This window comes from Enoplosus armatus, chromosome 6, assembly GCF_043641665.1.
Source record: "Enoplosus armatus isolate fEnoArm2 chromosome 6, fEnoArm2.hap1, whole genome shotgun sequence".
In the NCBI taxonomy this organism is placed as follows: domain Eukaryota; kingdom Metazoa; phylum Chordata; class Actinopteri; order Centrarchiformes; family Enoplosidae; genus Enoplosus; species Enoplosus armatus.
The window spans coordinates 3857643-3880578 of record NC_092185.1 but is presented as its reverse complement, the minus strand read 5'-3'; the positions used below and the strand labels follow the sequence as shown (position 1 = coordinate 3880578).

General features: G+C 43.3%; 2 protein-coding genes across 4 annotated transcripts in view; one reads left to right on the top strand and one right to left on the bottom strand.

Moving 5' to 3' along the window:
* The first annotated feature begins 1127 nt into the window (after positions 1–1127).
* On the top strand, positions 1128–18727 carry wnt2 (wingless-type MMTV integration site family member 2). Of its 2 annotated transcripts, XM_070907258.1 has the most exons (6): positions 1128–1220; positions 2172–2392; positions 7286–7563; positions 8404–8668; positions 15466–15660; positions 18525–18727. In XM_070907258.1, the coding sequence occupies exons 1-6, from the start codon at positions 1138–1140 to the stop codon at positions 18620–18622; spliced, it is 1140 nt and encodes a 379-aa protein (XP_070763359.1). In that variant the 5' UTR covers positions 1128–1137; the 3' UTR covers positions 18623–18727. The 2 variants fall into 2 exon arrangements, with proteins under 2 accessions (XP_070763359.1, XP_070763360.1); XM_070907259.1 differs by lacking the exon at positions 18525–18727 and having other exon boundaries at positions 15466–16005.
* LOC139286454 (suppressor of tumorigenicity 7 protein homolog) overlaps positions 18519–22936 on the bottom strand; it is a 43487-nt gene continuing 39069 nt past the window's right edge. Inside the window, exons 15-16 of one of the 2 annotated variants that reach the window (XM_070907255.1) lie at positions 22025–22164; positions 18519–19021 (exon numbers count right to left, since the gene is read on the bottom strand). In XM_070907255.1, the coding sequence (XP_070763356.1) occupies positions 18926–19021; positions 22025–22164 (236 nt within the window). In that variant the 3' untranslated portion in view covers positions 18519–18925. Of the gene's footprint in view, positions 19022–21955; positions 22165–22936 lie in introns of both variants that reach the window. The other variant, XM_070907256.1, reaches the window with a different exon arrangement.

Genomic DNA, 22936 nt, shown 5'->3' with positions numbered 1-22936 from the left:
CAAGAGACTTCAAAAAGACTGTGATAGATAATCCAATTGAAATGGACACATCACCTTTAGGTGCTGGTTTGGGAGAATCAGTCGTAATTTGTCTTTCCCTTTTTTTTTTTTTAAACCATCATTCCTGAGTTATTAGTTGGGCTGAGTGGTGGTTTGTATAAGGCTGTAAAATAACAATGCGTCATGCTTTGGGGATCAGAAATATTTGGCATCTGTGCGTCAGTGGGGTATGGCGATGGGCTCCAAATTTAAATTTTAGGCCTTAAATTACGGAATATATAAAAGATGAGAAACAAAATGCATTTAAACTGTATTTGGGAGCCCAGAGGAAGCAGGAAGTTCATTATCTGATGCGGATGTATAGTTAAAAATGTAATTATTTATCATAGCACTGAATAAAAAGCCAGTCTCTGCGTCCAGTGACCTCTGCGCAGCCCCCGCAGTCCTGAAAATGATATCTGAACTCTTGCGCGTCACAGGACCCAGAAGTTACTGTCTTCTGCCCACGAGATCATTTACACGCAAAAGTCACTTTGCGGGAGTTCCGGGGTTCGCACGATACAACTTTTATTGTCTGCTCCATGGCGTCCCCTGAAATTGAATCTACGCGGGTTTGTGCGTTATTTCTCGGAGAATGACAGTGGCGGAGTGTCCTGGATGAGCTCTCCCTCAGCCGGCTCCTTCCCTGAACGCGTCGGCGCAGTTTGAGCGAAGAGCCCATCAGCTTGGACCACATCTCAGAGCTGCGGAGCTCCGGTCTGGACGCGGGCCAAGCCTGTCTGGTGTCAAACCAGCCTGAACAGATACTCTCAGACATCTCATTTCTTCACCTCATTCCTGAGACGGGACTCTGCCCACCCCTTGTGTAAAGCAATTTAAACCTGATAGCTCATCATCTCCACTGAAAATATTTGCCGGACTATTAGACAGGCGCTCTCTGCTCTCTCCTCAGGAGCACAGCCCGAGCCGCTCATGGCTTTTACGCGCAAAACCTCCGACCTCCTGTGATGATATATATTTTTTAATCCAAGCTTGATTTGGAGATTCAACAAGTTCTGACTTCTTTAATGTTTCATATTTTCTTCTCATCCGTGGAAATGCTCCGTCCAGATCCGTAGAGGACCAAAGTTGGTTAATATGAACTTATTGCCAAGTGGAGTATGTTTTTATTTATCTGTAGCAATCTGCTGGCTGACGGCCGAGGTCGATGCGTCCTGGTGGTGAGTACTGTGCTCCTTTAATACATCTTTATTAAGATGCAACGCGCTGAATGCATGGCTTTCTTATTAAACTTGCACGTGTAACGCGATGCCAACGATGCGCTGAAATGCGGTTAAACGTTGTTTAATTAACATGTCTGTCTGACTTATCATGAGTATTGTTTCCCTCTGTTTGATTATTTAAAAAAAAATATGAATAAATGTATAAATTACTTTTTACATTTCTCCTTTTAACCAGTTTGAGTGGTTTTCATGACTGTATTTTGGTAAATTCTGAAGATTAACACTGAATATTTGGACAGATACGTTTCCAGGATAAAGTCATTCGATATAATTTAATTTCTCTTTATTTGCTGTCTTTCTCTTGAATCTGTAATGAATATTTGCAAAGGCTCTGTTTCCAAATTCCATACTTCATACTGCCTGTGATACTGAGATGCTGTTTGGACAGATAATTTTCCTCAATTCTTTTTTTTCTGGCTGCTCTGTCTTTCTTTAATCGTTGAAGAAACTCCCTGCGAGTCTTTCGTCACCTTGTTCTGCAGGTACATGGGAGTGCGGACTTGTTTGGAGCAATTTCAACACGACTTTCTCAGGAAGACACCTTTTTGCTGCCTTATTTCATTATCTTTTTCTCCCTTTTCTATTTTTGTAGAAGTTAAGTGTCCAAATTCCCTACGAAGCTTTAACGTCTCTTCTGTGCTGCAGCTGCCTTGAAGCGCAGCATGTATTATTTGAGTTATTTGCACTTTTGTTGATAGAATAGATTCATTCATTTTTCTTTAATTTCTGTTGTCTGTCTTTGAGAGAATTCAGGTACCAGTCGTGGACCAGTCCTTCCTCCCTCTGCCTATTCTGATGTGCACTTTTCTCTTCCTAGATTTAATGCTTAAAAACGTTTCCCAGATGTTCACAAGTGTTCAGCTATCTGTCTGCTCCTCCACTCTGCAGGTACATGGGCACCCTGGGCTCCCAGGTGATGTGCGACAACATCCCTGGGCTCATGAACAAGCAGCGCCAGCTGTGCCGCCAGCACCCCAAAGTGATGCAGGCCATCGGGGCCGGGATGAAGGACTGGATCTCAGAGTGCCAGCACCAATTCCGCAACCACCGCTGGAACTGCAACACCACGGCCAGGGACCACAACCTGTTCGGACGCCTGCTGCTTCGCAGTGAGTGGACCAGACACTTCAATTACTTTAGCCTAAAAAGAGTCACGTTGTAAACTAATCAAGGTTTTAAAAATCATCATCCTGGAAAATATGGGACAGCAGGGAGGGGCTGCCCTTAATCCAGAGGATCCGAAATCAAACCTTCATGTCCAGCAAGCATCACACCTGCTGAAGTGTCTTGGAGCAAGTCCCTGAGCCTCTCTCAGCTCCAGGGCTGCTGTTCTGTAGTTGACCACTGATCCCTCAGTAGGACAGGCAAGAGAAAAATGAACCTTTAAATAGGTTTGCGGTGTTGAAGGATTAGTAAAGAGAGAATCACATCAGGCAGGGCTAGTTGTCCCTGTAAGCTGTTCTAGTTTAGTCTGTTACTTGGACCAAATAATATCATGTCCGTCTTAAATATGTGCTTCACTTTGTCTGATGCAATTCAGATGCAAGTTACCTTAAATTAAGGCAGTAAAATGATCATCTGTTGTTTCTCTGTAGTCGTATTGTCATTAAGTTCTCATGCTGTGGTTTACAGCTGATTTTGATATCTGATAAAGATTTTGTCGATCATCATTTGACTCCGTGTCGTGAGCAAAGCTCCATAACGTGAGTTTGCATACTTCAGTAAATGTCATCAGCATATCAGTGATGAGGTTACATTATGTTTGTCCGTATTGATCACCGCTGCAGTAAATGATGTATAAGGTGCAGGGATGAGATAAAGCGTCTTATTCGTGACGTGGTGACTTCAGGGGCCGTCAGGTGCCTTAAACTCTGCAGGACTAAGAATAGAAAGCGAGTGAGTAGATGGCCTGCAGCGTTGTACAGTACGCTGGGTTTGTGTTTCCAGGTCATTGTGTGCTGCTGGCACCTCACGTGTGTTCCAGCGCACCGATCTGTTTGCAGTAACAAACATGTTTGCTTCAACGAATCTAAACAATTGGTTGGTTTTCAAAGTGTTGGGTAGATTTACTGCAACACTGAGGCTTTCTGGGAAAACAGATGGTTCCCTCGCAGATATGCTCTTTTTTTTTCTTTTTTTTTCTTTCAGAGGCTGGATCACATTCCACACCTCGTCTCACTTTACAATTGTGCATTTATCACGTCGGTGCAGCCGAGTGGTTTCTCTGTCAGTCTGTACTTGTGTCGGGGGCTAAAATGCCACTCGGTACTTTGTTATAAGAAAATTATGACTTCTGGTATGCAGATTTAGTGCTGAAAAGGTTTGTCAATGGAAGAAAAAAATTATCGGCAAGTGCTGATGATTGATTAATCATGAAAGTCATTTATCAAGCATGAATGTTGTATAAATACCAGCTTCTCAGATGTGAGGGTTTTCTGCTTTTCTCTGTCTTAAATCGTTTTTACTGAATATCTTTTCGGACAAAACAAGCAGCCTGAAGACGTCACCTTGGACTTTGTCATTTTTCACTATTTTCTGACATTTTAATCGATGAAGAAAGTAATCCACAGATTATTCGATAGTGAAAATAATCAGCTGCAGTTTTGTGCAAATTGTTATTTCAGTATCAGTGGTGTCAATAATTAAAATCAGTTCGATTCAGTTTCATCATAATGAATGAGTGTTTATGTTCACGTTAGATCTTCTCCAGCTACTGTCTCAGCTGGTCAGTTACTCTCCACTCAGCTCATTCAAATGAGAAATGGCAGAAATTTTGATTTTTTTTCTAAATAAACGTAATCCCGCCACTTTCAAGATCCTCGTCGGGTCATTAGCATTGTTTATCTTCTACGATCATTTGCAGAAGGAGAGACTTGATTTATTGAGTCAAGAGAAGACGCTGTCACATCTATTTTTTTGGCGGGGGTTGGGGGTGTAGTGTAGAATAAATGTTATGAAGATTGTGACAAATGACTCCTCCCAGGCAGTAATCAGTTAGTGCGATTAGCAGCATATCAGGGACTGAAATGATTAATGAGTAATAAGAAGCATTAAGCAGCCTGCCGCTGCCTGTGACAGATGTGAACTCTGGACAGAAGCATCCTGTCAAATTAGACGTGTCAATGTGCGTCTCAGCAGCTAAAACCAGTCTGTGTCTCCTGTGAGGACGTGTTATAACAAGTCAGAATCTTTTTTTTTTTAATTGATTTTTTTTTTATTGCCACCGGAGGATCATCAGGACCCGGCGGCCTGATGTTCCTCTCCCATGCCCTGAGATTTAACCCACGAGGCGGATCCTTCCTCCGTTTCATGTCGGGGCCTCTAATCAGCCGTGTGGTATTCGGACCTCCCAGCCGGGCTCCGGCCGCGTCACACAGCATTATCACGGCACCTCGAGGCCCCCGTCAGAAGCTCCTTATTGTCAATGTCAGCGGGCTAATTTCAAACAATTACACAGGAGTTTTCCCTTTCTGGTGTCTTGTTCTCTCAGCGTTCTCCTCATTGACCTCGTTAGGCACGCTCAACTTAGCTCCTGGACTGGACACACACACACACACACACACACACACACACACACACTGAGATCACTGGATGTATGTGTGTGTTTGCCAGGACTTGGTGTCATTTGTAGTTTATTGATACTTGTGCTAAAGCAATACCTGAGTTTCAATACCGATACCAAAATGTAAAATTTTTGTCTCATCACAAGCGGCTGTACCTTTGAGGCCTTTGCTTAAATAACATAGTCTAAAATTGGCAAACTATCTGATCAGAGAATTAGTAAAGATAACGAATGCTCAGCTTTTGGTTCTTGACAGTCTGAGTACTGAAGTGCGATACCCAGTCCTAGTGTCTGCATTAACATGGCTTGCAATTAAAATAATGAGTTGATCTGCAGTAAAGTGATTTTTATCAAATGCAAATATCAAATGGTTCAACAATTGTTGTAGTTTTTTTATCTGTTTTTCACAAGGATGCAGGTTTGGTTTCAGATTTCGAGACCGGATGGGTTCTTCAATCAGAAATGAACTAAAAACTGAAACTATGTGAATGTTTATATCTCGTGTTTATTTACATTTATATTGATATAGAAAATAAGACATGATAAAATGATTTCCATAACAATAGTCACAAAAGAATCAGAAACACTGCAGTTACAGGTATTATTAATTAGGGGATTATCAACCCTTAAAATGACTTTTATTGTAATTGATGGAGACTTGATACTTAATGACGGATAATGTAGTTTTTGCGTCTTTCATAAAGTCAGTACTGCCCTTCTACCTTGTCTTTGACTGAAGGATATTTTAACTGCACTTTGGTAGCCATAAATTAAATATATATTAAATATATACAAGTGTTTTTTTTTCCCCTGATAAACCTGCTTTCAGTTGTTTTTCTGACCCTGAATTGCGTCTGCAGGTGTTACTCTCAGGTCGCTGTGCGTCCCCAACAAGCTCCACCAATTAGATGTCGAGGGCAGCCTGTATGTCGTCTGACAGGCGAGAGACCTGCTTGTGCTGATTGCAACTCGTCTGGAGTGTGATGACAGACAGATTACAGTTTAGAGAGATTTAATGATTTATTTAAATTTAGATGATGCCTGCATTCGTTTTCATAGATGGAACAATTTAAGAATAAAAAAAGATTGATCAATTCATCGCTAATGAAAGTCAATCATCGTTAGTCGCAGCTCTAAACATATTTTAAAAAATCCACTTCTTTCATTGCCGTCACTGTGTGTGTCTTTACACACACACACACACACACACACCCTTTCCCTCAGCCTTTGATCTCTCATCAGTTACATGTGGACAATAAGATAAGAGTTCTCCATCAGGGCATTGCTGGTAAATGTTTATTCCATCTTGGAGGTAGATGAAGCGTTTTTCATTTCATGCCTTGGAGACAACAACAAACACGGGTCATACAGGTAGCAGCGCTGCCCAAACATATGAAGGATCTCTCTGTTTGTCGTAGCTTATTTTTGCCGTCAGCCGGCCTGTATTGGGAAACGCCAGATCCGAGATCAGTAAGAGATAAAACTGTTATATATGTGAAGTTTATTGATGTAGAGAAGCGTACCAGTAACTGTGCTGAACTTTTGGTTTTCAGTATGTGGATAAACAACATGGTGTCAGCCTCTGACCCCTCCGGTGTGTCGCTCTGTATTTTCTCAGCTACACGAGCCGCTCTCGGGACGGCAACGTCCATTTATAGGTCGGTCCAGAAATACATCAACAACTACAGGATGGATTGCTGTGATATTTGGTGCAGATATTCAAGGTGCCCAGAGGATGAATCCTACTGATTTTGGTGATCCCCTGACCTTTCCTCTAGCGCCACCATGAGGTTGACATTTGTCCCTTCAGAATGAATTGTAATCACTTGGGCTGCCACGAGGACAACGTCTCAATTTATACAATACTTCTGTTTATGTATAAGGCTGTTTTTTTAGATTCATAAGAAGCGACTTTTTGGGATTACAAAGCTCGTAGCTGATTGTAGCAGCATGTCTTTTGAAGGGAATCTTGTTTAATCAGAGAAAAGGTTCTCTACAGTGCAGACTGGGCACATCCAGGGCTCCTGGAGCGAGTTGTACACTTGAGACTTGGACTATAGTCTGACTGATTGGACTTGACTGCTGTGAGATTTAATTTGCTTGAAACTTGACTTCCTAAAGAGTTGAACTGACTTGAGACTTGATAGCAAATCATTCAAGGTTTCTAGCTTCAACTGGTAAAATCCTGAACGATAAAAAATAAATAAACTGGTGAGATAGGACATTGAAAAGACCTGGTCTCAGCTTTATAAAAAAGACTCTTGGCTTTTGAGAAACACAATTAAAATATGTTTCCAACTTTGTTCTTAAATCATCAAGGATTTCATGTCCCTAACCGATAATGTGTTTCAAATAAATCTGATTCTTCTGTGCGTGACTTGAAAATCTGTTGAAAAGTGTTTGCATTCCTTGTTTACAACATTTCATCCTCTCCCCTCAGGCAGCCGCGAGGTGGCCTTCATGTACGCCATCTCCTCGGCCGGTGTGGTTTACACGTTGGCGCGAGCGTGCAGCCAAGGCGAGCTGGACTCCTGCTCGTGCGATCCCACTAAGAAGGGCTCGTCGCGGGACGCCAAGGGCTCTTTTGACTGGGGCGGCTGCAGTGACCACGTGGAGTACGCCATGCGCTTCAGCCAGGCCTTTGTGGACGCCAAGGAGAGGAAGGAGAGGGACGCCCGGGCGCTCATGAACTTGCACAACAACCGAGCCGGCAGGAAGGTGAGGAGGCACTGATCATCTAAACACTTAAGGAGGACTTAAAATAGCTGAAGATGCCACCGTGCTTCTCTCCAGGCAAACCACAGTAAACCCAAAAATGTGCCAGGAGGGGCTTTAGTGGCTCAACTTCACCTACGTACGAGGTCACCTGTAGGCACACAGAAACAATGTAGGTTAGACAAACTGGCACAAGTTACAAAAGTGGACTGAAGTCTAATGCCTCATTCAACCCATGTGGCTCCAAGCAGTTGAGTAAATATCCAATATACTTCCCTTTTCAATAACTGATTTGTGATATTGATGCCCCTATCTGTTGATAAAAAAAGTATCCTGTTGTAGAAATTACTTGAAGGATTCAATAAAAAAAAAAAAAAAAAGTTCAAACCCTGAGATATATATGAGAATGATGACAAATCTGCACATTTTCACACAAAAAAAAGGTTAAAAAGTGGTTGTTACCTGCATTTGTTCTTCAGATTAGCGTCACTGACATGAATTCAAAACTTTTTACAGATGCATTGTTATTACAGAATAAGAGAATTGTGATGTATTACTTCATATCACCAAACATAATTTACCCGCACACTTTTAAAGATAGATTTCAGTGTTAAATATTGACATAAACCTGGAAAACCAATCTAAGCTACTATATTAAATTGTTCTTTTTTAGAAGGTGAAAATTACCATTTGGATTTGCACTGTACAGACAGTATGTTTAATATATTTAACGTTACAGTTCATCATGACTGCAGTATAATAACTGATGACTGTGATAGTGGGACAACCGTGAACTTGTCAGACTCACTACTACTTCCTGTTCTGTCCCTCGCTCCTCGCCAGGCGGTGAAGCGCTTCATGACTCTGGAGTGTAAATGTCACGGCGTCAGCGGGTCGTGCAGCGTCCGGACCTGCTGGCTGGCCATGGCCGACTTCAGACGCACCGGCGACCACCTTCGCAAGAGGTATAACGGAGCCGTGCAGGTGGCCGTTAACCAGTACGGCACTGGGTTCACTGCCGCGCACACACACTTCAAACGACCCAGCAAGAATGACCTGGTGTACTTCGAGGACTCGCCGGACTACTGCATACGGGACCACGAGTCAGGTAAACACCCTCCAACCTTTACTGTACCACAGGATCTGATAGATACTGTCATGACAACGGAGGGAGACGCACATAACCAAGCCAATTAAAGTCCGAACTACATGTTGAAATGTTTACTATTTAAAAGCACTTATATGTAACCAAGACAACTAAAAACAAAAAAACTAAAGCGATTTCATCCCAGTTTTAACTTCTGACATCGTCATAGCTTTTGTTCTCTTGGTAAACGTCTGAGATTTTTAAACGTTATTTGGTTCCACCTGAGTTGAAATGGTGTTAATCTCATCCTCCTAAATGAACCCAACTAAAGAAGTTAACGCTCCAGAGTTCAAATGAACCACTTCAACACACACGGTTGGTTGGTGTGAACAGATTTATCATGAGGGTAATCAAATGCTCGATCAAAACAAAACCTCCAGCAGGTTAAATGTTGTTGGCACCTCAAACCCGCCCGACAACGCTCCCACTTTGAGTAACACGTGACAGAACTGGTCCCAGTGTTTTTCTTGTGCCATATAAGTTCAGAGGGAGGGAGGGATAATTCATTTACCTACTGATTCAATAGAGGGAATCCACTCAAATGGCATTTGTGACCGAGGCGTTGTTTACACCATCACTCCCCTGACTCAAAGTCTCTATCTCTTGCCTCTCGTGAGCCTGAATTTAGCAGTTTAGTGTTGAGCCGGTGATTCACATACTTGAAAACTACTCTGTGCTTCTGAGCATAATTGGTTTTCTGCATAAAGTTGAACCTCGGTCATCTTCCCAACGTCGCGCCGCAGGGTGACTTCTGAGTCTTTGAGCAGATACAGTTGGTGTCGGCATGTTTTTAATCAAGTCATGTCTCCAATGTGGAAGCAGGGATTTAGTGGAGTTCTCAGCAGATTTCTCTAAACCATTTTCTTTTTATGGGGCTTTTTTTTTTTTTTTTTTGCTTTTATTTGATAGTAATAGAAGGGTGATGGGAGGGGGAGAGCTACCGGGGCGCCATTGATGAATATTTTCTACAGTGTCATTATGGAGGCGGTGGGTTCAGCTTGTATCGACGGTGTCCCTGCAACAGTCTGGGCTGCCTGTGAAAAAGTAATAAAAAACACATTGAGTTCAGCAACTGGATCGTCTGGTTCTATCTGATGTGATAGCTTCCTGTGTTTTAAGTGACTAAACTGAGCGCCTGACATCAGGAGCGACAGAATCATTACAGCTCGCTGCATTTTAGTTTTTAGAATTAGACGTAAAAATACAAACATCAGACTGATTTCTGTGGATAATTCTGCAGGAGTTTTTTTTCTGTTGACTGATTGAATAAAACGCATACAAAGATTTGGACTTAGGTTTCATGTGTAAGCCAGTTTTCATCAGGCCAGTATGATGTCAGAACTGCATTACTGAGGAGGCAAAGAGACTCCGGTGTTGCTTTACCTCCAGACCTCCAGACCGATGAGCCGCTAAAGAAAGGTGTATCTAAGTGAGTGAGATCTGTGTTTATGTACGTGAAGCTTGAAACAAGACAGTGAGTGTGAGAAGGAAAATGTTTGTGTATGAAAACTGTGTGAGAGAAAGAGAAGAGTGTGTGTGTGTGTGTGTGTGTGTGTGTGTGTGTGTTTCAGAGGAGGTGGATGCCTGTCAGGCAGCAGATGATCCGTGGCGATCGGGTGTCGGCCAGTTTAAGACCCATTACACACTTCTGTAGGCTGAAACCTTAGAACTCCACAGATCACTATAAATCACCACCACCAGCAACACACACACACACACACACACACACACACACACACACACACACACTCGCCTCAGGGCACGATTGGCCAGAAAAGAGAGGCATATTTCGGGGGCAGGTTGGATCACACAACACAATACAACACACACACACACACACACACACACACACTAGAGGAGTTTACAGTGTGTTTTCTGTCTTCTCGACTTCTCCGACACCAACAGATCAGCCTCACACTAACACACTGTTTTGATGCTTTTATTAGTCGCTATTCTTCCTTCCAAATGCTTCGACTTGCAGTTGAAGAGAAAGTTATTCCCTGTGTTTCAAGTCAAGGCAGCTTTATTTATATAGCACATTTCAAACACGGAGGTCGTTCGACGTGCTTTACAGAAAAGCATTAGCTCCTTCTGTGAGCAGCGTCGCAGCCTAAAGAAGCGTCTCCAGGTTCTGCCAGCTGACTGCCTCCTGAAGGCCGAAGAGCCCGACTGGGTTTATACTCTTCAATCATTGAGTGATTTATAAACCAGCAGCAGCTCTTTAAGTAACTGGAAGCCAGTGTAATAGGCGAACTTTAGTGATCTGCTGTGTGATTGAGCTGCAGAGTTTTGCACGTTGGGTCTATTTGTTGCTCAAGGACACTTTGGAGACGGGGCTGGGAGTCGTCTGTCACGGGACAGCGTCATGTACGAGTTATCAGGCACCGTCATGGTCTTTTTGGTGCTAAGAGAGTTTTATGACCTTTTTATAGAAGCGTGAAGAATTTACCGAAGCATGGTTTTAATTTAGAGGGCGAGACAGTTTCAAGAGTGTTCGGAGATAAAAGCTGCAAGAGTCTTTTAGTCTTTGAGCGTGGAAGTTAATTATTGACACTGAATTCCACAATCTTAATAAATGTTTTGGTTCTTTGATAGTGACAGTGTAGGAGCAGACCGGGAACAAGGAGAGAGGGAGGGGGTTTCAAACATTGATTCTTCCAGCTTGTTCTTCATTTGTGGTGATTTTTTTTCTAAGACGGCACCTTGGCTTTAAGACATTTTGATGGGCATGTGTCTCTATTTTCTGACATTTCATGAACCAAACTATTAATCATTTCAATATAAAAATAATCTGCAGATCAGTTGCCAATGACAATAATCCTTAGCTGCGTCCGAACTACTGACAGTGTGAACGTGGCCTTACTGGGCTCCCTTAATCCTACTGGAATAGCTTCCCCTCTAACCCCCTGATGGACCTCTGGAGGTCTTAGGGCCCCCTTTTGGGAACATGTAGAGGCTCCAAATCAGACATGAAGGCTTTATGTGGTGTGTACATGTAAGCAGGGTGAGGTAACACACACACACACACACACACACAGTGTTCGCCCTGGGCCTCTCATGAGAACTAAAGACCAGCTCCTCTGGGACACACACAGACATGTAGGCATGTAAACTCAGTCTCGATCACGACACGTTCAGCGAATCACACTCTCTCTCTCTTTTAGACACAAACATGACGGCCGATCCTTCTTGAAACACACACTTTGAGTTATTCGCCCTTGTTCTTTCTCCCATCACACACACACACACACACACACACACAGAAACACCTCTCAAAGACATGCAGACTCACCCTCAATCATTCTGGAAACACACACACACACACTCGGAGAGGCTCAGAGCCCACAGAGATGGTGAGACGGCCCCTCTGTGCCTCTTTTTAAAGTGTGAAATCAATTTCCCTCGGCCCCGGCGAGGCTCAGGTGCTAAACTCATCTCTCGGCGCCCCCTCATCTTAATTCAATAAGCAGACGCAGGGAGAGCGAGGGCTGTGAGGAAGACTCTGGCTGTGATGTCATCCCTAGCGGGGCAGCATACCGCGGATGACGGGCGGGCGGGCTGCCAGAGAGGGGCGGGGCTCCGGGTCATGCCCAGACATATTACCTGGCGAGGGAAGCGGTGCAGAGACGGTGCACTCGCAGAGCCAAGCAGAATGTAAACATGAGCAAATTCCAGAACAATGTTCGAGATGGTACTTGAAGCCAGTGCATCATTTTTTTCCCCCCCCTGAACCTTTATTTATACAGGAGACACACGTGTTCTTCTTCAGTAACACTTGACACAGTCAGACAGTGGCAGGCCTCTGCTGGCTGAACATCTGCACCACAGCAGCTCAGAGGGGTAGAAGCTGCAGGACGGACTTCATTAAGGTTCTTCAAGATTAGAACCAAACTAGAAAAGACTGCTGCGGTTGGGATCCGGCTGTCGTCGCGTGTCATTCTCCATCTGTCTAATAAAGGCAGGAAATATTGTTAATTTTATGTTAAAACGATCAGAAGGCAGAAAGTCGCTGTGCCTGGTTGAACCTACCAGTTGTAGATTTTATTTTCCGCTGCATACACTTTGGTGACATGATAATCAAGTCCCACAAAGACCGGGAGGTGTCATGAAGAGACAAAATACTACAAATTAGTGTGCACATTTAATAATTAATGCTCTCAAATTACTGAATGTGTGCAGCAGTTAACGAAACACAACGTTAAACGATATGAACACACGTTTAAGGGTAAAAGATCATCAAATAGTCTGTCAGAGTTGTCGGTTTTGATACGTGGATAATCTTGTTTTATCCTCGACGCCCCTAAACAAATGTTGATATGTAAAAACAATAATAATAATGATAATATTATGTTCTGTTAATTTGTGCTGATGAACACAAATGAATGATACAAAAGCAGAAATGAGTTGCTGCATGACGTTATTTACACATTGATCTGTGTTTGATTAATCAGCGCTTGCCGGCCGAGTGCGGTCACTCATCAAAACGATGAGGCGTCACACTTCACAGCTGTGGAGCTGCAGAATCACACAGACGTAGTCGGAGCCTCTGGCCTCCACCACGGCTACAGGACGGCGTCAGCGTGAAGCTTCACTTTTTGTTGAGACTGTTCGAAAGCCGCTGATTCACCTTGTGGTTTGTCGTTGTTGTAATCAGGGAATGTTTCTGCCTTTAACGCGACATAACAAGGTTTGTTTTCTCGTGATAGAAAGAATAATTTTCTGGAAATCTCCACGTGATAACCCAAACCGTCTTGTCACGATCGTTAGATAAAAACATGTGAGATTGTGATGTGGTCATCAGCAGCAGACGTTCGAGACATACGTCGTACGAGATGTTGCTCGTATTTAATGTCGGCAGATAGAAATCCCTGAAACCGGCTGGTGTGTCCGCAGGTAGTTTACAGTTTAGTGACAATAGATCAAAAACAATCAACTGAGGCTGGATCACGATGATATCAGAGCTGCACGCATTTTTATGTCAAGCTGCAACGAACAATTCTTTTCATTATTGTTTTATTCCACCAGTTATTTTGCTCACTTAATCATTTGTTCCATAAAAAATGTCAGAAGATTGTGAAAATGCCCGTCGCAGTTTCCTTAGAGTCCAAGAGGACGTCAAAATATTCACTTCACTCTGACGGAAAGCAGTAAATTATCTTATTTGAGGAATCAGAACCATCAAAAATGTACTTTAAAAAAGACAAACGATGCTGTTTCAGCTGTTTTTATGTAAAATTCAGTTGTTAAGATCAAAACAAATCTTATGTTGAGATAATTCTGATGTGATCATTTAAAATAACCACAGTTATGACCATTACAGGCTTCCTTAGTTTTATTATAAATGAAGGCGTCGCCTCAGATACACACATGAAACGCAGAAGTGTGTTCGTGGAGATGGAAAGTGTGTGTGGGCGGCTGGAGGGGGGAGTCAGGAGAAAGAGTGTGTGTGTGTGTGTGTGTGTGTGTGTGTGTGTGTGTGTGGGTGTGGGTGTGTGTGTCTCCCGTAAAATGAACAGCTGATGAAGAGTAGGAGTGCACGCTGATGGCTCCTATCATCAATCTCTCATCTCTCCTCCGTCCAGCATTCATCATCTTACTCACCCCCCCTCACCCCCCCCCTCACCCCCTCCGTCTCATCTTTAGTGTGCTGCCAGCGTTACTCTGCGCTCCCATTGGCTCTTGATAGCCAGTAAAACGCTTCTCAGCTTCTCAGCCTGGAATAATTGTCAGTGTAGGTGTCGAACAACTCCACCAGTGAATCTCATTTTGGAGGGAAACTACAGAAATGTGTTTTTGCATTTAGTGAATAAATGTAACGGCCGTTCAGTGGGAAATGAAATCTTTCTGCTGCGGTAAAATGATTTCGCCTCAAGAGGCAATGAAGTTCATCTTATCTCAAACTTGAGTCAGGGCACCACGTCAGGGGACAAGAAGATTAAATGTGCATTAAGTAAGATCTTTGCCCTCAAGTAAAAGAAAGTGAACGTAGCGTCGTATGGAAAAGGCTCATTGTTTGCCTCCATCAGTATGAAAAGAAACCTGATGACAATCAGGGGGTCCCGTGATCAACACCGGCACACCTAAACACGTTATATGTAAGACATTTGAATATATCAAAAAGAAATGTTACTAAAAGCTAAAAATGTGAAGATATTATCTGAAATCTGTCAACTAAAAGAGTGTTTGCTTTGTTAAGTGATGTGAGGACAGTTTCTTTTTTCTTTCGGACTTTTATTTTATTTATGGACTTTGACTTTCTAACTATAATTTGGGGGCAGTGTCTGGATTATATCCATGCTAGCAGCTGTAACACCAGCTGATCTACATTAGCTACTTAACATTTTTCACTGGTCAGTCACGTCGTCTGTGCTGCTCCTCACTTCACGTCACTGCAGAGGAGGTCAAGAGAAAACAACTGTCTTAATTGTTGACAGGTTTGATTTTGAGGTTTTTAGCGGGTCGAGGGTGTTAAATAAGGTTTTCAAACCCCCCTCTGACATCCCTCTAATTTTGAATACTGACCCCCATGAACGCAGAAGATGTTTTGTGCTGCAGGAAGATGCTGAAGATGCTCAGATCAAAACATTTTCCAGTCATAGAAAGTCAAGAAAGAAATAAGGAGAAAATGCAAATGTGCAGCTGAGTATGAACTAGAAAGAAAGACGACATCGGTCTAAAGTCTGATTATAGAAATGAATGTGTTCCACATTAACTTCTCAGTCCTCCAACCCTCTCTGACCTCCCCTCCCTCTCCTCAGGGTCGACGGGGACGGGGGGGCGGCTCTGTAACCGGACGTCTCGCGGGGTGGACGGCTGCGAGGTGATGTGCTGCGGTCGAGGCTACGACACGTCGCGGGTCAGCCGGACCACCAAGTGCGAGTGCAAGTTCCACTGGTGCTGCGCCGTGCACTGCCGCGACTGCCACCAGCAGGTCGACGTGCACACCTGTAAGGGCCAGACGTGACCGGACCGCCCCCGAACACTACTGACCCGCAGTCACACTGGGCACCGTGTAAAAACTACTGCTTCTGGACCGGGAGTTTGAGTCCATCATCTCAGCGGCGTTTCTGCACTGCACCCCCCAAAGATCACCTGTCAATCAAACAGCAGGTAGCTGGGTCTTCTGTTGAAGCGTGAGTGTCCGTAGGTGGCGCTCTTTTCTTTATTCACACATCTAATCACACAGCTCCTCTCCTCCAGCTTCAGACTCCAGATGATCAGAGCAGAAAATGTAAAAAGCTTTCATCAACATGTTAAATGACTAACGTTAGTGAGCTGTGCATGTATTTAAAAAAAGATATATCTACACAAACTAGTTCACACTGCAACTACTTTCTGCTTTTCTGACCGGCTGAATCAGAGCTTTAAAAGGTTCCCTCCAGGGAGACACGATGATGACGATAATCTGATGTAGAATTTGATCTGGTGGATCAAGCTCAGGTGGTTTGGAGGTAAAGGTCCAGCCCTGAGGACCAGAAATACACTGAAAACATATCTTAAGTTACATAATCTACTGTAGTGTTTTCAAATCTCTCTACTGGGAGAGCGAGTTGCCTTCTTCCCTGAGAATTTAAAACTTTTTCAACCGTTTAATGTCTTTTTCTCCTGTATGTTTTCAATTTCACGGTTCAATTTGAACCCCGCACCAAAGGACATAAATTCGTTTTTCTGTCGGGGGCTCATTCTCGTCCAACGTGGCAGCGATGGCTCCTGTAATGACTCCTCAGATATTCACTGCAAACTCCAGTGGGATGAAAAAGGTGACAGTTCTGAGAACAGGGCTTAACCTCGCTTTCAGTGTGTAACAGCAACATTTCAAAACTCTGAGGATCTACACGAATCACGAAGGTGCCACACTTTTCATTCAAAAGTGCGGATTTTGCAGCTGTTGGTTCTTTACTGTCTGCTGGTTTGAGGCTTTCCGTGTAGCACTGAAGTGTCGATCCAGTGACTGTGATTACACACACAGTGATAGCACAGTATTCCAGATTTCACAGGCATTCTCGTTAACGTCCACCAATTCAGATTTCTTTAAACTCACATTAGCTGAAACAGTTAAGAAATCTGTCTATTTCTTTCGCAGTTTCAGAAATATTCTCTTAAACATTTATGCTTTAGAACTGACTTCTAACTTACAAACTCTCCACAAGGGGTCACTGTTACGTCATTATCAGCCCAGTTACACACCTGCTAACCTGTACCACCTACTGGTTACAGCACCTGTCAACAGAGCCGGTTTAGACCTGCAGACGTAGTTGGAACGACGTCGCCTCCTACAGGCAAAGCAAGTAACAGCTGCTGCAGTTTTAACGGTGAACGATCGTCAAAGCTGTTATTTTTTTTATAGCTTCAGTTTGGTTTGTTTTTATTAGTTTTACGTTTAACGCTCCTGAGACGAGGACGTACTCCAGCGCAGAGATCTGTAACGACTGACAGCACGCAACAGCAGTTATGACTCTTTGCCAGTAAGTGGCACACGTGCAGCAATCACCCTCTGTGCCTGTAGGTGGCGACGTCAACAAATCAACGCATGCGACGCTGGTTGGACCAGAGCTGCAGGCCTGTTGTAGGACGAGTCTAACAAAAAAAGATAATATTCAAAACAAGCACTTGGAGTTCGAAGGAAGTCTGAACACACTCGACACACAGTGGAGTAAATTTGAATAAAAATAAACAGCTTTTGCGTCATCCAAAGATGTAAATAATCTGTTCTCTTATTTCACTGTATTTATTCACTCTCCAGCGTGTAAAACTGTGTATTTGTTAAGTCCTGTTTGAAAAGATCACTGACCCCCCAAGTCCAACTCCCCACAATAAGTGACTCAGTACTTTACACACATTTAAACACAATAATTCTCTGCAAGCGTCCAAACAGTTAAACTGGACAGGCCTTTTGTTTATGTAAATATGTGGTTGTGTAAATTAAAATCAGATGTATAGTGAATGGAACCATTATCTGTAACCAATGGACAGACTGCATGTTAAAAAGTCACAGTGAGGTACTGTGTTAAAGGAAAAATCCTGGTTTGTTACAAAGACGTGTTCAGCAATTAAATCAGTGAGGAACATTTTATTATGTCCCCTTTAAAAGGACCATACAAATGTGTGTTTTCAAGTTTGAGCTCTTTACCTACAAACCATGTAAACGTCTAAAACATAATGCAAGCTGTGCAGTTTTAGATTTTTGGATGTATTGATCTGACGTTCCAGGCAGCCGTTGTTTTCTATTCGTTTCTGTGTAGCATGAAAATCAATCAGCTGACTGCTGAAACTGGTTTGAGTTTTCAGTGAATATAAAGTCTGCATTGATGTTTGTCAAAATGACATTAGCATTCCTTGGTAATGCTGTTGAAGGTCAGGTAACAGCCCAAACTCACACATTTCTTTGTCTCAAGCAAGTTTCACAGGTCTGCCAACAGGTTTTCATATCATACAGAAATGTCTGAAAACAAACGTCTGCCTGGAACAGTAGAAAAAAAATGTTCCAAGTTCTTAAATAGCTTGCTTTTTATTAGCTGCCTTGAAACGTGTACATGTGTTGTAGTAAATGGGCTTAAAAATCACTGGTCCTTAAAAATACACTGAATGTTTGATTGAGATCACAGCCTCACTTTGGACGAAAGCACCTGGCGGACGCCGGTGAAACTCTTCTTCTCCCCGCAGAGTGACGTGAACACACATCCGGAGATAAGAGGAGGACTGACGAACAATAAAAACTTACCAGCTTGTGTTTTCCTGTTTCAACGGCCGACTCGTCCTTCGAGTGACCGGCAGCTCCACGCGACGCTCGGCCACATTCAGACTGTGGCAGTTTAAACACCGCGTGAATCAAAATGGCGGGAAAAAGCCGGCTTGCAGCAATACACAAAAAGTCCTTTATTGTATTTTTTTGTCTTCTCACTTTTTTTTTTTTAATGATGGCAATTGATCACCTCTTTTTGTACAACAAAAGAACAGCTTTAAATGATTGAAAACCCAAAAAATGCAAACATATCAAATAAAGTCAAAACCAATTCTGGATTCCGTCGTTTTGCCTTTTTGTTTCATGCCTCCTCCCGTCGTCCTCGTCTGTTCTCAGTTTGGTTTGAACTCTTGGCACAAAGGTGTGTCAGTCCAGTCCAACGCAGCGTTCTGGGTTTCAGTTCGGCTGTTTCTGTCTGGATGGAGGTCGGCTCCTGGTCCTGGGTCGGATTCCGGTCCGGTCCGGGGCGGTCGGGGTCAGATGCGGGTGAGTTGGTGCCAGAGGCTGGACGGCAGGATGCTCTCCACCTTCTCCATGATGAAGTTCAGAGGAGCAAACAGCGTGCTGAGGAACTACAGGGAGACAGACAACAACAGCCACACATGAGCAGGAGGACGACTACACGGCATCTTCATCAGCCTGGACTTCACCTCCTCTTACTGAACCCAGAGCAGCTTTCAGTCGACTTTACTTTGAGTCACGCTGGTCACCAAACACAGTTCATGACTCTTCCATGAAAAATACAGTTGAATTAGCGGATTTCAACGTCCCTAAAAAGCTGCGTCATTTTAAAGTAAGATTAGTTCGTTTAATTAATGAAGTAATTACGTTTATTTGGGGGGAAAATTTGCTCATCACAAGTTTCCAGAGCTCAGACTGACTCAACCAAAACTGAAAGATATTCAGTTTACAATTACACAAAACAAAAGTCCTTCATAAATACATTTATTTAAGCATCAAAGTATAGTTTCACATGATAATCCCAAGTCATGGTCCACTTTCTAGCTTTATTTTTATTTTATTTTTAACTTTAAACCTCAACGCAGTCTTCATCAGCCGAAAAGAAGACCTTTAACAGAAAAAAAGCTTTGCTGATGAAGACCATGTGATACAGTTGAAAGCTCGGGGGGGGAGATTTAAAGAAACCACTATTTCTAATGTTGAGACGACTTTGAACTGACTCGAGCGAGAAGACCTGTAGAAGACGTACATGTAAACAGATCAAAGTCCATCTGCTGATGAAGACAGTGTGATGGGGTTGAAAGGTGGATGTTGTGATCAACTACACCAGAATCTCCACACAAAAAAAAAAAGTTTCTACTGTGGAAATGCAAATGTTTCAGGATTATTAATTCCAGAGACTAAAATTTCCGTTTCTTATTATAAACAACGTGTCCCTCATCTTCTATTTTTCACCCCAAAATACACTTTTATTGTTAAAACTGTAACACTGCAGCGGACTGCATCTACATTTCCACTTGGTGCCGACTGCTGCAGCCCTGCCCTCGTCCTCAGGTTGGTGTTTTGGCAACAAGCAGTGAAGAGGAGGTGAAGGGAGGGGGAGTCGGGGGGGGGGGGGTAATAGGGGCTCCACCAGAGCAACAGAGGGTCATAGAGGTTCCCACTTTGTCAGATGGCAGATAAAAGCCATGACAGGGTTTGTGGAGAGAGAGAGAGAAGAGTCTATCTGTGCCGCCCTCCTCTCCACCTGCATGTATCTGCCTGGTCGTCCGTCTGCCTCTCACGTCGTATCACACATCTCTGCTTCAAAGAGCACTTCAAAGTCAAAGTGTGTGTGTTCTGTGTGTTTGAACTGCGTGGGCGGCGGAGAGAGACCCTCCTGTAATCCAGAAGGGACGCAACACTCCGGATCGGGGTGTCGATACTGACCTTAGTATCAAGAGGATCGGGGTGTCGGCCGTGACACCAAAACACCTGAAGATCCACAGTTCAGTCTGCTGCGTGGAATATGTTTGGTGACCTTTCTGTCCCTCCTTCAGGCTTAAATGTCAGTGTTACACAGAACAGATCTCCTAACGTAACATGCTATGAAGCTCCAAGCAAATAAATTTGACTGAATTTGAATTTCAGACACGACGGGCAGCCGGCTCATTTACATAAAATGATCCAAAACAGATTCAAGTTTGCAGAAAAAGGCAGCACTGGTGTCAGATCAGTATTTGGTGCTGGCAGATGAGCTGAGACATTGGAGAAAGTTGTATCGCTGCATCCTTAAAAACATTTGATTTAATGAAAGATCATGATGTCATTCATGTCAAAAAGAAAATAAAGTAAACAACATATAGTGCTTCTATTAATGCTCTTTGTCAAGTAAGTATAATCACAGATATTTAACAGACAACTAACTCTGTGAGCCAATAATAATAATAATAAAGGTGTAATTTGTCCTGCAAAGCCAACAGCAGAGTGACAACTGTTTCTTTGCACTTAACACTTTTAAATAAAGAAGTTGCTTTTCATATTGGTTTCTGATTCATTTATACATTGAGAAGTGATGCCTGCACTAATACCTGCAGTATGAATGTAGTCCAGTCGTGTGTGTGCGTGCGTGTGTGTGTGTGTGTGTGTGCTCTCAGAAGATAGATGGTATCTGCTGATAGTGTCACATCAGGGGGCAGAGATGAGCTCACCTGCATTCCAGGTGAGCAGCACAGCGCTACAGGCTGCAGGGAGGGGAGGGGAGGGGAGGGGAGGGGAGGGGCGGGGGAGGCAGCGCCCTCCACTGGCTGCTATGAGCTACAAGAGGAGGGGGCTGAAGGTGTCTCTGGGTTTAGTACAGAGGCTGGGAGAGGACATTTCACCTCAAACAGCTTCTCAACTTTAATACACATCCTTCTCTAGCACTTGTATTCCTTGGTGGGGAGACGCAGCATAAAAAACATACACATTTACAGTATTCAAGTGAAATGAGGTAAAAAAAAATATATACATATACATTGTTATTGTATATATTTTTTTTACTGTCTGTCTGAGTGGCTGCAGGAGCCGACCAGCTCACCAACCCGAAACGTATCCAGCTGCACTTGTCCGGCGATCGATTTAGCTGACGCTCTTAAAACCAGTGAAACAGCAAATTAAACAAATCAACTTCAAGGTTGTAAAACATTACACGCAACCCGGAGCTAAAAACGCTGAATGTGACAGTTCACAAATAAACAACAAAAAAAAAAAAAGGTAAATGTGAAATTATTCAACGGAACAAACTGATGTAGTCGTAGAGGTCCGACACACAGTATCCTGAAGGTCACAGGGTTTCACAGAAACCTGCCTGTTAAGTTATGATACTGACCCGAGGCCAGCACGTGAAGAAAGGTCAGAGGGTCACAGATATCTGATTCCATCCAGCAGATTTGATGGAAATCAAAGTCTCGGTTAAGAGGGAAGCTTTGAGGTCGAGGGGTCAACAGAATCATTCAGATTCTTTCTCTGGAGACCATCAACAGAAAATGTAAATGTAAGCTCTGTATCTTCTTTTGGCCCAAAACTTTCCAAACAAGAGAAAACAAGTTACTGTGTGTGTGTGTGTGTGTGTGTGTGTGTGTGTGTGTACTCACAGCTTTAGCAAACACTCCCATGAGTTCAGGGAACTGGTGTGTGAGCAGAGCCAGCATGGCGGTGAAGGAGCAGAGACCGGCTGTGAAGAGGATGAAGAAGGGCAGCTCCTTCTTCGGGTAGACTGACACCTCGTGAAACACTGCTTCCACGTGGGACACACACACACACACACACACACACACACAAAACAACAATGTTACTTTACAGCAAAACGTTGACATCACATACATGTACTTGTTGTTGTTGTTTAATTAATTATTCACACACAAACTTTCTGAGACCGTCTGCTGTAACTTCAACTATATTGTCCACAACGTTTTACAGGATGTTTCCAACTTTCATTGAGATAGGTGACCAATCAACTCTGATACACTCAAATGTTGTGTGTGGCTGCTCAGTCTAAGAAAAATAATAATAATTGAGTAATTTTCTGACCAGGTACGTTAAAAAGTCTGAACAACAGAAGGGGAGTGAACTTTTTAAACTTCAGGTTGTTTCGATGCCAAACTCTTCCTCCGCTGCGCGAAGAGTCAGAAGGCAGCAGTGTGGTCGTATGCAAACAGCAGGCTGTCATACGGACATGTCTGATCAGGTTACTGCTGACATGCAGCTCAGTACAGTCTACACATCCAGACACATGTGAACCACACTGCTCCTGAATCAGAGGAAACACACTGCTGCTGTTCAGGAACCAACACTCACAATTTACATTCCTGCGTCAGTCGTGTTTAATGACGCCGTTATAATTCGTTAAAATTCTTCAAATAAAGTCAAGAGGTTTGGTGAACAGCAGCGATGTGATGTACAGTCATACATCCACCCAGCGACACACACACACACACACACACACACACACACACACACACACACACACACACACACACACAACACACACACACACACACACACAC

Coding starts and splice junctions, on each gene's coding strand:
- wnt2 (XM_070907258.1), top strand. CDS start 1,138: ATGAACTTATTGCCAAGTGGAGTATGTTTTTATTTATCTGTAGCAATC. Junction 1,221..2,171: donor GAGGTCGATGCGTCCTGGTG/GTGAGTACTGTG, acceptor TCCACTCTGCAG/GTACATGGGCACCCTGGGCT. Junction 2,393..7,285: donor CGGACGCCTGCTGCTTCGCA/GTGAGTGGACCA, acceptor CTCTCCCCTCAG/GCAGCCGCGAGGTGGCCTTC.